The 15,683-nt window shown below is 31.9% G+C and overlaps 1 protein-coding gene and 1 long non-coding RNA gene across 3 annotated transcripts in view; both read right to left on the minus strand.

Annotated features, from left to right (window-relative positions):
• LOC147815833 (uncharacterized) overlaps positions 1–15,683 on the minus strand; it is a 376,705-nt gene that overhangs the window by 64,871 nt on the left and 296,151 nt on the right. For both annotated transcript variants that reach the window (XR_015431408.1, XR_015431409.1), the window contains one exon: positions 7,089–7,157. This is a non-coding gene — a long non-coding RNA (uncharacterized LOC147815833). The remainder of the gene's footprint in view (positions 1–7,088; positions 7,158–15,683) is intronic.
• The window catches only part of LOC147815834 (uncharacterized), a 53,527-nt gene that overhangs the window by 37,689 nt on the left and 155 nt on the right, over positions 1–15,683 (minus strand). The window contains exons 2-3 of the mRNA XM_087156608.1: positions 11,131–15,614; positions 10,484–11,043 (exon numbers count right to left, since the gene is read on the minus strand). Coding sequence (XP_087012734.1) covers positions 10,484–11,043; positions 11,131–15,614 — 5,044 coding nt within the window. The remainder of the gene's footprint in view (positions 1–10,483; positions 11,044–11,130; positions 15,615–15,683) is intronic.

Genomic DNA, 15,683 nt, shown 5'->3' on the forward strand with positions numbered 1-15,683 from the left:
GAAATTTTTTTTTTTAAAGTTTCTATTCGTTTCTAGTCAAAGTGGTATTTTAGCTCTTCGAATCATTTGATGTTTTTTTTTTCAAAATTCTTCTTATTCCTGACTTTATGTAAACAATTGATTTTAGAATGAAAGTTTGTTGAGAAACTGGGATTAAATTTAAAAAATAATTTTTTCTCAGTGTACTTCATCATTTTTATTTGTGAATTTTTATGTTATTGATAGAAAAAAAAAAGAAATTGCTTTTAAGTTTTTATGGAACTTTGAAGTTTCTTTGAAATCGTGTGAACACAGAAAATGTCGCTTAATTTTATCTTCTTTTTCTTTTTTCCTTTTTTGTGTATGTGTATGTGTTTTACGAAATAATAAATTCAACTTGTTTATTAGTGTTAAGATTGCCAAGACTATTTTTTTCTTGTGAAGCTTCTTGTAGCTGAACTTTCAAGCAATGACAGAAGTTCCGATTAGGTTCTTGCAAAAGAAGAAAAATAAATAAATAAAATTTTAGAATCGAAACTTCTTTACGAATGTTGGCAAATAAAAATTCCTTTACTCAGACCAGAAGTTGGAAAATTTCCCAACGAAGAAAGAAGTGGAAGAAAAACGGATCATTCTATATAACTTTTGATCTAATGATCGAATCTTCCTATTCTAGGAATCAATCTTATTAGTTCGAGGGATTTATCTCACATATGCTGATTATTTAGTGCAGATGATATTTTAAGTTACAAAATCAGACACAAAAACGTATTTTCTCTGAATGATATTTGCAAGTCAGAAACCTTTGGATTTCTGACTTGCAAAATATAGAGGTTAGTCACAATCTGAGAAATATGGTCCCCATAGTTTGATCCGGGGGGCGATCCAAAGCTTGAGCCCCTTAATGTTAATTTTACTTTTTACTTATTCCGCCGTATCTCGTGATCATTTTAAGCGAATTAAAAAAAAATTGCACGCAATTACAAAATTTGTTTTTTCGAAAATAATTTAATACGAAATAGAACTTCTAGTAAATATTTATTATTTTATATAATAATACTTGAAAAATTTTTTAATTGTAAGGTATAAAAATTTTTACATCATTTTATGGGATGCAATTTTAAATGGAAAAATACAAAATTCAAGAGAAATTTGTCGAATATTTCCTGAGAAATTTAATTTTAAAATTAACGACTTTTTCAAATTCTCAAAAAGACTGCACTAATTAATTAACATATTTGAGGTTACCCCCTCGAACTATTAAGATTTAGTAATTGAGCGTGAAAAATCGATTATTAGATCAAAAGTCATTTAGTGTGGTCTGGTAATTTTCTTGAGCACTGTACATCAATTAAAACGTTTCCTCCATGTTCTCTTACTTTTACATCGTGAGTGAGCTTTTCAGTCCAGGCACAGTCTGAAATGCGCTTTTTAGAAAATGGACGACGCAGTTGGGAACACGTGTTTTAGAAAATGGTCACTGCCCGAAATACGTGTTATAGAAAAATGGACGCAGCTCAAAATGAGCATTTTCAATGTACAGCCAAAATTTAACAACTAAACGAAGAAATTCATACACTATAAAAAATTTCCGGATCGAGTAACAATAAAAAATAGCGCTTCTCCGGCTGCCGGTACATTTCACCGTAAAATCCATTTTTACCGGATCATGTGACGTAACAAAATGTCTGATAAACCGTAATTTTTACCATAAAATCACTGATCAGTCTAATTAAATAAATATTTCTGTACAAATTAAGGACGGAAATAAGGATTAAATTAATTTTACGGTAAAAATGGATTTTCCGGTAAAATAAATATCACGGATGATGTACCCAAACGGACCATGCTGGTATTTTATACCACAATTTGATCTGGAATTTTTAAAGTGTGCTTACTTTTCCTTTTTTTTTCTTTCTTTAAAGCATAATCATTGTGTCCTGGGCTTCAGGGTTGGAGTGATTGAGTATATTACAGATGTAACTTTTCAGATATACCTTCTTATTTAGAGCACTAAACAATTAAGGGATTTTACGTCAGTTTAATACCACCATTTTAAATTTATAGGTCCCGTGATAACCTTGTAAGGAAAACAGTTGACTTTTAATATTTTTTTTTCAAAAAAAGGTAATTTAAAGAAAAAATATATATATAGCAAGTGACGATTTAGGCAAATGAGCATAACATAGTAAATTTATTTGAATTAAATTGTTTACTCTTTAAAAAAGGAACAATTTTCAAAAAAGAATAAAAGGAATAAAAAAATAAGAATTTTTCTAAAAATAGCTATGTCCATTTTTCTAAACACGCATTTCGGTCTGCGTTCTTTCCTTTAAACGAGCATTTTGAGCTGTGTTCATCTATTTAAACACACATTTCGAGTCGTGCCCATTTTCTATAACACGCATTTCGAGCTGTGTTCATTTTCCAATACACGCATTTTGATCCTTGTCCATTTTCTATAACACGCATTTCGAACTGTTTTAATTTTCCTAAACACACATTTTGAGCCTTGTTCATTTTCCTAAACACGCATTTCGAGCTGTGTTCATTTTTCTAAACACGCATTTTGATCCTTGTCCATTTTCTAAAACACGCATTTCGAACTGTTTTAATTTTCCTAAACACACATTTTGAGCCTTGTTCATTTTCCTAAACACGCATTTCGAGCTGTGTTCATTTTCCTAAACACACATTTTGAGCCGTGTCCGTTTTCCAAAAACACGCATTTCGAGCTGTGCCTAGAATAAAAATCTCACCGAAAATCTTTGAATATTTTAAACGCTTACGCAGACCATTCTTCGGAATGTCTTGACATTTCATAGCCTCCTCTCAGCAATCAAACGCTCGATTGACCCAAACTAAATTTTCATTTCACTTTATTTTAAGTCAACGGAGACTGGAAGTATTTATAACCATACATCAATGCTACTTTACGATGACGTGTAGAAAGTACTTAAAAAAAAGGAAGCCCCCAAGTACTGAGATTGAAAAGGAAGAAATCGTAAAGGAGATCGAAGTATTCAAGATTTTTTTATGATTAAATCGTAAAACTTCAGGTGGCATTGCTCTTTCCAATAGTTTTCACAGCGTTTCTTTTCGTTTATATTGTGCTCAACATCATATCCGGAATCGTAAATTTTTAGCCTAACTTAAATAAAAACATTAAAATAAAATGCAATTTTCTTTTGGAAGAAGTTTTAATAGGTTTGAATTCCTGAACGATCATGATCATGATCAGAAAAATAGTTCAGAATTTTCTGTATTATTTTAAAAATATGAGAGTTTGATGTTAGTGTTTTAGTTTACATTTGAATTCTGAGTCTTTTTTACGCCGTTTGTCAATCAAATTGATACTTTTTATAATGTTTTGATGGTCAATGGCGCTAAGGGATATGTTTAAATTCAGGAGCAACTATGTTGATCAGAAAATAGTTCCAAATTTCATCAAATGTTATTGGTTTTGTTAATGATTGAATCATTGGTGACCGACTTCAATTAATACCATTTATGTATCAAACTAAACTTGTATTGTCTCTCAGAGCAAAGTTTCATTAAAAATTTGAGTTATAGAACGAATTCGGAAAAGCATCGAAATTTCAACTGACTATAAATTCATTTGGGCAATAGTAATACAGTAAATTACGCTTGTAGCAGTCTGGAAACGAATTGAACTTATGCTGTCACCCCGCATAGAGCTTCAGTAGAGATTTAATTGCTCTACACTGGAAAAAATTCCGGTAAAAAATACTGGCAGTCAATATTTTTTACCGTAAAATCCATTTTTACAGGAACATGTTACGGAACAAATGTCTGATATACCGTAATTTTTACAGTAGTAATTACCGTAAAATCTCTAATTAAATTAATATTACTGCAGAAAATTGAGGTATAATATTTTACGGTAAAAATGAATTTTACGGAATGAGCCCAAAGTGCTGGTACTTTGTAACGTAATTTGATCGGGAATGTAGTGAGTCGAAAGAAAAAAAAAATCGAAAATTGGATTGCGATATTCCATCATGAAACACACGAATGTGAGTTAATAAAACAAATTTTGAAAATGGCAACAAAAAGAAAACCATTCGAATGGAATAAAGTAAAAATTAAAATAAACACGAAATAATGAACTTTATTTAAAGAAAAATATCTTAGAAAATTTAAAGAAGTACTTAACTGTTTTCTTTATCAATTCAGAATTTTATTCAACGCCATGAATTCAAATTGAAACACATTGACTAAACTGCTCCTAAGTCGTAAAGAATTTTCTAGTTGTTGCCACGTGGAAATTGAAAATCAATTATATCTGCGTTGTTACGTTTGCAAATGCAAACATTGATGAAACATTCGTTTAAGAGCAAAGTGTTGGCAACATTTTGAATACAAATGATTAATGTGCTTGAAAATTTGTAGTGGGAGGCAAATTTGCTCCAGAAGAGGGTGAGTTTCATTGTTTTAAAAGAATTCGATTCTACAATTCGATTTTTCTGGGCTGATTCGAATTCGTAATCAAAGAATTTAAGTTTGGGTAAAAATCAATTTCATTCGAATGCCGCAATCAGTCGAAAGCAAGTAGAATGTGTCCCCAGTTTAAATAAATATATAATTAAATTGAAGAATTGGTAAATGCTGTACTTTTTCATATGAGTTCCTACCATTCTTTTAATTCAAATTTCTAGTCACTAAAAAACACTATATTTACGATTGCTATAAACTAGAGACATACCGGAAGCGTGGCAGCGATTTTCCAATACAGCGACTTTTAGCGACCCATTCTCCTTGGCATTTTTTTAAATAAAGACAAAAAATGATTTTTGTCTTTTGTTTTAGTTTAGGTAGCAAATTTGTAAAAAATAAAAGCTTGCATTATAATTACGACAAACGCTTAGAGGAAAATCTAAAAAAAATTGGTGGAGTCGATAAAGGTCGTGGGCTTGCAAATTAGCTGCTCGGCAATTATCCGGTACCTGGTCGGTTTTTCATTTCCCGGTCCCAGTTTTTTTGTCTCAAGACCAGTACTGAACAGATTTACCGAGTTTCCAGTGCCAGATCTATTCGTCTATGTTCAAAAGTACTATATTCAGATTTACAGTAACCTTAAAACTATACTTAAAAACAATTGTAGTTTTATAAGTCCATGTATTTCAACAGTTTCTTAACAATCAAGCTGAAATAACTGCTTCAGGCACTGCATATTTTACTCTTGCACAAAATTTTAATTCAGAGAAACTTAGAAAAAGTGGACACTGCACACTCTTGGGACAGGAGAAATATTATTCGCTAAACAGAAGTGCATGTTTAAGAGAGCGATATGCAAATTCAGAAATCTAATTCTAAAGACTATTTTAACTTAACTAATATGATAGTTAAATAAATTAAAAAAATATAAATAAACTATTTCAACTATCAGCAGCAACCTACTGAATGTAACCTTATTGCTTTAATCAGCACGCACCATGAGATGCAGTAACGAAATTTTCAGTATTTAAACGAACAATCAATTAATTATTTAAACTATCACAACTACCACTTATGGAAAATAACCTTGTCGCTCTAATCAGCACGCAACATGAGATACAGTAACGAAATTTTCAGTATTTAAACGAACAATCAATCAATTATTTAAACTATCACAGCTATAGTTCGTTCACCAGAAGTTGAGACTTGGCTCCACCTCCTGGGACGCAGAGTTCATTTCAGCGCGGGAGTTAGAAGAGAAACATCTCCGTTGTTGAAATTGAGACAACCCTTAATTTGCGCCAAGCACAAAAAGTGAATTATTTTTCAGTCATTACTTTGCTTTATCATCTGCTATTATACCTTTTGTTACACTAGCTAATTAAATATAGTTAAAATTTAAAAACTGTTGTTCTCCCAGAGAAATGGCTCATAAAGGACAAACTATTCACTCAAAAGAAAGAAATATCATAAGAAATGGTGCAAAATATAATCAAATTTATGAAATATTTATTGTTAAAAAAATGCACATAAAGTTTGCGAAATAAATATTTTTGCCAAACGATCGCCAAATAGCAACATTGTTCAAGTTTGCTCACAACCTTCTCCCAAAAATAGCGAAATAGTATCGTCGCATACCACGTGATGAAGGCGGAGCCAAGTGCCAACTCCTGGTGAACGAGCTATACCACTTATGGAAAATAACCTTGTCGCTCAAATCAGCACGCAACATGAGATGCAGTAACGAAATTTTAAGTATTTAAACGAACAATCAATCAATTATTTAAACTATCACAGCTACCACTTATGGAAAATAACCTTGTCGCTCTAATCAGCACGCAACATGAGATGCAGCAACGAAATTTTCAGTATTTAAACGAACAATCAATCAATTATTTAAACTATCACAGCAATCACTTATGGAAAATAACCTTGTCTCTCTAATCAGCACGCAACATGAGATGCAGTAACGAAATTTTCAGTATTCATACGAACAATTCTTAATCGATTATTTTTTCTGTCTTCCTCGGTAAAAATTCAACTCAGTTCATAGTTTGAACAATCAGCTACCGCTTATGGAAAATAACCTTGTTGCTTTAATCAGCATGCAACATGAGATGCAGTAACGAAATTTCCACTATTCATACGAACAATTCCTAATCAATTATTTTTTCCATCATCTTTTACCAAAAATCCAAAAGATTTTTTCTACAACGAATTGGAAATATTTTATGGGAATCATCATGAGCAAAATATCTTGTGTTAAATATAATAGGTTAATAATTTTTTTAAACTGATTGTGTCATGCTGTCACACTTAATGCATATTTTTAAAACATTTAACAAAAATGAAGTTTAAAAAGTATACACGTTGTGGGTTACACATTAAAGTGAGAAAAAAAAATTACCAAAATCTGACATATTACTGAGAGAAGGACAGTTAAAAAAAAATGGTTTTTCACCTGCCGTCGACTTCATTAGAACAGGTTTTGACATTTTTATTACTGCCTTACTCAATCGTGTTTCGTCGGATTTCCAATATATATATATTTTTTTTACCCTCAATCAATTTTTTTTTTCAATTTCAATGATTCTAAAACCATGCATTAAGGATCAAAACTATGAAACCTTACATAATGTATTTAAACTTACCTTTCAATAATACGGCAGTTGTTCAGAAGTTGACAAAACTTAAGTCAGTTCAAAGCAAGAATTAATTCCCTGGAAGAGATGAAAAAATAAATTGCCAATACCGAGAATTTCTAAGGTACCAAAATAAAATAACTTTATAGAAGAATAAAACAATATATAGTTAGAATAAATCAACAGATATAGTGCTTGGTATATTTCATAAAGTATTTATTATTAAATAAATTTTCAGCAGAATAAATTTTGTTTTCAAGTAAATAGAATACAACCACGTAATATTTTAGTTCTATGTACACTAAAGATTAATACTTTAGAAAAGTTATTGTTTACTTCACACAAGGAAAAAAAGATGTTTCGTCTTCTTTAAATTTATACTTTAACTGGGAAAATAAGTACTTATTTAAAGATTATAAATCCTAAAATCGTTACTTACTAGCAAAAGTTATTTTCGTTAAAAGCACAGCTTAAAGTTTAAAGTTCGAGCCAAAAGAAGAAAAAACTATTTAGCAGCACAAGTTATTGTTTTCTGAAACTATATATTTTTGATTTTATTTAAGTTAAACAATTTCTCATCAAAAAAGGATAGTGAACAGATGTAAGCTGCCTGAGAAATATAATGATTGAATGAAAATTTTATTTTTTTGTATGTTTAACTGTCAAAACAAAAACATTATAAGGTAGAATCACAATGCGAAATTTATTTCATTTATTTTTAAGTTTGTGATTTAATGTGAGCATCGCTTACTTTTAATTAATATTTTCAATATTTTTCTTTAACCGAATTAAATTGCATAGTTCATTTATTTTAAATAGCATATTTTGAGCCATGACGACTCAAGGAAAGAGCGTTTGCCTTCCAAAGAGGTGAACCGTTTTCGAATATCAACGATGACTAATTGGTAGGAATTCTGCTCCCGGTGCTCCCAGACCGCAGCGTTGACGTAAAATGCCGTCAGATCGTGTGTTAGGTTCCCCTTGCCATCAGGCTAATCGTGGGAGGTCTTTGTGGTTCCCCCTGTTACGCAAATGCGGGTTAAATCCATCAGAAAAGTCCTCCACGAAGGCAAATTTCTCCCAATACTTGATCCAGGAGCTCCCTTGTCTTCTGGATTTGGTTCAAAATGGTAATGATGGCTACATTACCATAATCATACCGTTGGTCTCGAAATTTTGGCAATTGTTGAACAAGAATTTCATTTTACGGACGGTGTCTATTTTTTTTGGTAGGGATCTTTTATATAGCAATTGTCATTTTATGGGCATTGCTGTTAATTTTAGAGGTTGATCATATGTTTGCTAAATGTGAAATTAAAGAGAATTTTACAATTCAAGGTTTAAAAATTATTTTCAGACTTATAGAATCTCTGCTGGCCTATATTCGCATTTTCACAACGAATTTCTTTTTTTTTTCTTACCATATTACTCCAGAACAACAGTCAACACTCAAATAAAAGTAGAATAGTGTTCACGCTTCATCCAATCTTTTAAGTTTGCTTATTTAATTAAAAAAAAAAAACCCATTTAAAACCAGTCTGAATTTAAATTAATTATTTCAAACAAATAAAAAGGTCTTAAACAGACACCATTCCGATTTTTCCCGTTTCCATTCTTATATCACAAAACAGAGAAAATTGAGTTTAGTATCATCATCCAGGAATTTTAATTACACCTTCCCCATATGTCTGTATGCACATATCTGTGTTTGAATGAAAAGGAAATGTTTTCTAAGTCTTTTCGCCCGGGCTAATCCAATTTATGTTGACAAAACGCCAAAATAATGAAATTACAACCATTGTCTGTTATTCCCTTGGAGATGCCTTCGGATGATTCTTCCTCGTTTAAATGTCTTGTTTTCCTTTCGAAAAATGATAGGGGAAGAACACTCAAAGCAAAAGGAATAAAACGTTATTTTCTGTTTCCAAACGATATTAAAAATGATGTCGTATTCTAGAGGATAATTAATTTTCTCTTTGAAATGCAAACGGTATTCCCGAACCTCGAGTTTTAACTTGACATATAAAATGTAAATAAAAAGTTGCGAAGCTTTTGTTTTAGAGTAAATAGAAATTTTAAAATAATGAGTTGGAGTTAGTAAAAAAAAATATTTGTACGGGCATGAGGATTCTTTAATTTGCAATATTTATCGAATAAAAGAAATAATCTAAGCGCAGATGTGGCGTAACAATCATATTCCGGTTGTTATATTCTAGAATATTCGAAATAATTTTACTAAAATGACAAATTTCTGTATTTGATATCACAAAATGATTTGGAGTCGGAAAAAGGAAAAAGGTATAATCTCGATATTATGTACAACTTTTTTGCAATACTTCTTATTAGTAAGAAAATAAAGAATTCCTAGTGCACTTTAGCATCCAAATAGAGTCTCGGTGCTGCCATCTAGTGTGGCAGAAACTAGACGTCCAAATTAACATGACCAACGGTATCTCACCCATTATGGTGGTCCTGAAAGAGTGGATACCACCTTTGGAGAACGCACTAGGTCTGCTCATCGGCAAGACCGATTATGCAGCTCATTAGAAATTAAAAAAAATAAAAAATAAAATAAAGTTTGGGTACAATTCTTAGTTGAAACATCTTGTTGTCCAGCAAATAACAACTAGTAGGGGAGAGTTGGGTAGCCCAGCCCACTTAAGGAGTATTGCTTATATTTCTGTATAATATTGAGCAATAATCAATATTTTTGTATACTTCTATTGTTTTATCATCTAATTAAATAATGCAAAAAGAATAAACCTAAAAAAGAATAGCTTAACTTTAAAAAAAAATAGAAATTTAAAAAAACATGCTTTTCAGCTCTTTTCAAAATGTGTAGTCGGGTAGCCCCGCCCAGTTACAAACATTATGTTTTTTTACTGTTTTTTCAGGTGTAAATGAAAATGACCAATGTATTGACAATAGATAAACCACATTTGTCATTTTTATCACAAATACTTGAGTATATCAAATATTTGAGTATATCACAAATATTTTATCATGAATACTTGAAACTTTGAAAATAATAATTTTTTAATATAACAATTTGGGTCCGACGATAACTCAGAGTCACAAAATTCTCAATATAACAAAAATAAAAGTTCTCAAAAATCTCATAAGCGGACTGTAATAATTAAACACCACTTTATTAACACAAGTCAATTAGAGAAACGCTGTTTTCACACATCCGAGCTCTTCGGATTCATAAGATACACTAATTTTTCATAGATGGCGCTTCTGGCGTCAACATACCGCCGGGCGTTGAATGACGCAGCATTCAACAAAATAGAAATAAAAACAAAACACAAATAAAAACAAACCAAAAAAATATAACAATAAAACATAAACATATATCAACACAATTTTTAATTAACATGAGGCAAAGTTACTAATTTAATTACTGGCCTTTTAAATGTACCATTTTTATCTTTAAGAGTTACAACTCTGGTTCTGTTATCCTTACCTGGATGAGTTTTGATAACCCTTGCTAAATTCCATTTTAAATAACAATACACATCTGGATTTTTTACTAATACTAAATCACCTTCTTTTATATCTATGTTACCCTTGTACCATTTAGGTCTATTTAAAAGCTTATTAAGATACTCTACTGACCATCTTTTCCAAATATGTTGAGTCATTTTTTGAACCAATTGCCATCGGCTAAGACGATTCATTGGAACCTCAGTATAGTTAGGTTCAGGTATTGCTACTAAAGTAGAACCAATAAGAAAATGAGCAGGTGTTAGTGCTTCAACATCATTTGGATCACTTGAAAGAGGACAGAGTGGTCTAGAATTTAAGACTGCTTCAATTTGAACTACGAAAGTTAAAAATTCCTCGTAACTTAAGATTGTTTTTCCAACTACTCGTTTAAGGTGATATTTCAGAGACTTTACACTTGATTCCCATAATCCTCCAAAATGTGGAGTAGAAGGGGGATTAAAATACCATTTAACTCCTTCATTAGTCATAAAATTTTCTATTTCCTTTTTACTCTCACATTTAAATAGTAATTTAAGATATGACTTTAATTCTCTATTTGCACCTATAAAATTTCGGCCGTTATCACTAAAAATCTCAGAAGGTTTGCCTCTTCTAGATAGAAATCTTTTAAAAGCAGCTAAAAATGCAGCTGTTGTTAAATCATTCACTATTTCAAAATGTACAGCTTTTGTTGTGAAACAAACAAAAACACAAATAAATATCTTTTTTACCTGTTTACTTCTACCAATAAAGCTTTTAACTACAAATGGTCCACAAAAGTCCAGTCCAGTTCGAGAGAAGGCTCTAGAAATGGTTACTCTAGCAGCTGGTAAGTCAGCCATTTGCTGTGGTTTAGACCTAGAACTTACCTTTTTACACACAATACAATTAAAGACAATTTTTCTAACAACATTTCTTGCTGAAACAATCCAAAATTTTGATCTTATAAGAGATAATGTAGTTTCTGCACCTGCATGAAAATAAAGAATATGAAAATAATTAATCACTGTTGAAGTAAAATTATGTTTGGTAGGCAGAACCATTGGATGTTTTTGAGATTCACTTAAGTCACTGTTTTGAAGTCTGCCACCAACTTTCAGAATTCCATTTTCATCTAGAAAGGGACACAAATTTAAAAGTTTACTATTGTTAGGTATTGGTAAGACTTTTTCCAAACACTGAATTTCAGTCACAAATGAAGTACGTTGAAAGTTTCTTACAACACACAACAAAGCTTGAGAAAGTTCACTTGTTGTCAACGTTCCACGGGTAGGATGCAATGGATTCAAAGAATTATGCAAGAATCTCTTGCACCAAGCCACAATTCTTAAGATTTTCATGTAAGAAGAACATTCATTAATAACACTTAGAGGCTCAAATGTGTTAATTAGGGCACAAATTTCACTAACTACTGGTGGTTTTAATTCTCGAAGAAACAGTTCATCAGACTCTACAGATATATTATCCGTGCAATCATCTACTGACGATTGTTGCAGAAATAGAGGGCCACTCCACCACAAGTCACATGTTTTAAGTCTCAATGGATCGATACCTCTGGAAACGAGGTCGGCAGGGTTCTGTTTTGAAGCAACATGATGCCACTGTTCACTCACAGTTAATTTTTGGATTATAGAGATTCTATTGGCAACAAAAGTCTTTAGGTCTCTACACTCTTTTCTCATCCACGCCAGAACGATAGTACTATCTGTCCAGTAACAAGTTTTAGAAACCTCTAGCTGCAGGGCACTTAATACTTTCCTCATTAGTTTCACCAACAAAACTGCTGCGCAGAGCTCTAGTCTAGGTATTGAGACACACTTCAGAGGAGCTACTCTGGATTTACTGATAAGTAGCTTTGTTTTTGAATCACCAAGAGAGTTGATGGATTTAGAATAGATTACTGCTCCATACGCCATTTCTGAGGCATCGGAAAATCCATGTAATTCTACGATGAGAAATTGTTCACTGAGAATCCATCTTGGGACACTGATTGAGTTCACTGCACTCAAGGAATTAAGGAAACTGTGCCATTCGGCGCTTTCTTTAACTGGAAGAGCATTACACCAATCCAATTTTAATAACCACAGTTTTTGTAAGAACACTTTAGCTCTAGTGATGATTGGTCCCAACAAACCAAGGGGATCAAAAATTCGTGCGATTTGAGAAAGCACTGTTCGTTTAGTAAAAACCTCACTTTGATCAATTATTACATTAAACCCAAAACTGTCTTGTTGTGGTTTCCAAAGCACACCTAATGTTTTAGTTTCATTAGTAAATGAATAACTCGATTCATTAGTTTCATCACGGAGAAGGAATTTGTTATTAGCTGACCATTTATGAAGCTCCATTCCTCCCTTTTCTAACAACGATATAAGCTGTTGTTGAATGTCTCTTGCTTGTTTTAAACTCTCTGCACCGGAGACTATATCATCCATATATACATCATGTAACAACACAGTTGATGCTAATGGGAAGTCTCTTCCTTCATCTCTGGCTAACTGCTGCACTGTCCTAGTTGCCAAAAAGGGAGCACTTGTTGTGCCATAGGTAACAGTAGACAGTTTATACACTTTCACTGGATCATTAATCTCTGCCTTAAATAAAATTCTCAATAAATCTCTTTGGCTATGATCTACAAGTATCATGCGATACATCTTTTTGATGTCAGCAACAAAGGCAAATTGATGTTTTCTAAACCTAAGCATGATGCACAATAAATCATCCTGAATTATACCTCCGTTGTACTGTAAACAATTTAATGATTTTCCAGTAGAAGTTAATGCACTTGCGTTAAACACAACTCTCAAAGGGGTACTTTCGGATTCAGGTCTAAACACGCAATGATGAGGAATATAATACTGCACATCTGGTTCTTCAGACTCTTGTACTTCCTCCATATGACCCATATTTAAATACTCTAACATAAATGCTTTGTAAAGTTCACAAAATTGAGGTTCTCTAACAAGGCGATTCCATAACGAATTCAAACACTTTACAGCTTTTTTCTTAGATTCACCCAGCACAACTCTCAAAGGGGTACTTTCGGATTCAGGTCTAAACACGCAATGATGAGGAATATAATACTGCACATCTGGTTCTTCAGACTCTTGTACTTCCTCCATATGACCCATATTTAAATACTCTAACATAAATGCTTTGTAAAGTTCACAAAATTGCGGTTCTCTAACAAGGCGATTCCATAACGAATTCAAACACTTTACAGCTTTTTTCTTAGATTCACCCAGACACGACGGATCTTCTCTAAAGGGCATTTTAACAACATATTTTCCACTCTCCGTTCTTGAATAATTTTCAAGAAAATGCTCTTCACAAATTTCAGCTTCTTTAGTTTTAGAAATTTCAGACTCTCTCTCTACATCTTCTATTTCCCAAAAAGTTTTTAATGTTTTTTCTAACTCATAATTATCTGTAACGAGCCCACAATGTATTTTATTTTCGTTTTTGGTCGGAAGACTCCCACTGACAATATACCCGAAAACGCTATTTTGTAATCTTAAATTTGTATCCTGAAGGAAAATTTGACCCGATTTTAAGATTTCATAAAAGTGTTCTGCTCCTAACAACAAATCAATAGGACTCGGAATAAAGAATTTTTCATCTGCTAGTTTAATATTATTTAGCGATAGAATATTTATATCAAGAGGATTAGCTGGTGTAAGCTCTGTAATTTTAGGAATTACTAAAAAATTTAAGTTTAAATCAAAACTCTTATCTCTATTTAAAATAGTAGCATTAACTTTCGATTTTATGCTCAGAGACATATTATTTATTCCCGATACAGTTATATTTGTACTTGACCTATTTAAACTAAGAGAATCTGCTAACCTTTTACTCATAAAATTAGAATTCGCTCCCACGTCTAATAATCCTCTAACTTCAAAACACTTATTTGATTCATCTTTAATCACACAAACAAAAGTGCTGAGTAAGACTGTTTTTAATTCCTTTCCCATTGTAGTAGAAGAAAATATATTTTCCCCACCCTCACAGACGACAGGCGTCTCATAATTCACAGGCATTTGGAAAATTGGTGCGGAAGTATTCAAGGACGATTGAATGTTCCTATTTTCATTACACATTTGATTCGAAACTATTTCTTTATTTATTTTTTGCTCTCGCGGAAAGTGAAGAGAAATATGATGCCTTTTTCTGCAAATACTACAAGAGATTTTGTTTCTACACTCACTTACTTTATGATTATTTAAACAGTTAAAGCATAAATATTTCGATTTAACGAACTCAACTCTATCACTTACAGACATATTTTTATAAATAGTACATTTATACAAAGGATGAATTTCATCACATAAAATACATTTAGTATTTTTTACATCCGTTAGAAACACTTTTGACATAGTTTTCGAATTATTTTTATAACTCATTCTAGCATTATCAACTACGGGTTTCCCCCTAGAAGTATAGAATAAATCAATCTCCTTAGCTAATTCTACAGGTTTAAACCAAGAACTTGCTTGTCTTACATTTATAAAGCACATAACCTCTCTATCAAGTGTTTGATTAATTTTATCAGATACTATTAATTGCTTCAAAGTTTCGTAGTCAGTTACATTTTTTAACTTTAAATAATATTCCCAACTCGTTATTAATCTAGACGCGAACTGCACGTATGTTTCACTAGTCATTTTTTGCGCTTTCCTAAAATTCTCTAAACAGATTTGGGGGGATGGCTCGAATTCTCTCAAAACTATAGTTTTAACTTTAGAATAATCTCCTAATTCGTCATCTTTAATGTATGTAATTACATTTGTGGCTTTTTCCCCTAACAGATTGAGAAGAATCTCAGCTTTACATTTCTCAGGGACATTTTTTGAAATAAAAGCTCTTTCTAATGACGAAAAGAAATATCCCCATCCTTCTGGTCTATTAGGAATTTTAAGAGTTAAAGTCCTCACACTTTTAATGAGAGAGTCTAAAGTTTCTACACTTTCGTTTTTTACACTATCAACAGGTAGTTCACTTTTAGATTCGATTCGCAATTTAGCGAGCTCAAGTTCTGATTTCACTCTTTCAGTTTTTAATTTTTCAATTTCAATTAATCGGATTTCATCACTTTTTCTTTCTTCGATTATGTTA

The sequence above is a fragment of the Parasteatoda tepidariorum genome, chromosome 2 (genome assembly GCF_982258835.1).
Source record: "Parasteatoda tepidariorum strain Cologne lab strain chromosome 2, Ptep-v5.0, whole genome shotgun sequence".
Lineage (NCBI taxonomy): Eukaryota > Metazoa > Arthropoda > Arachnida > Araneae > Theridiidae > Parasteatoda > Parasteatoda tepidariorum.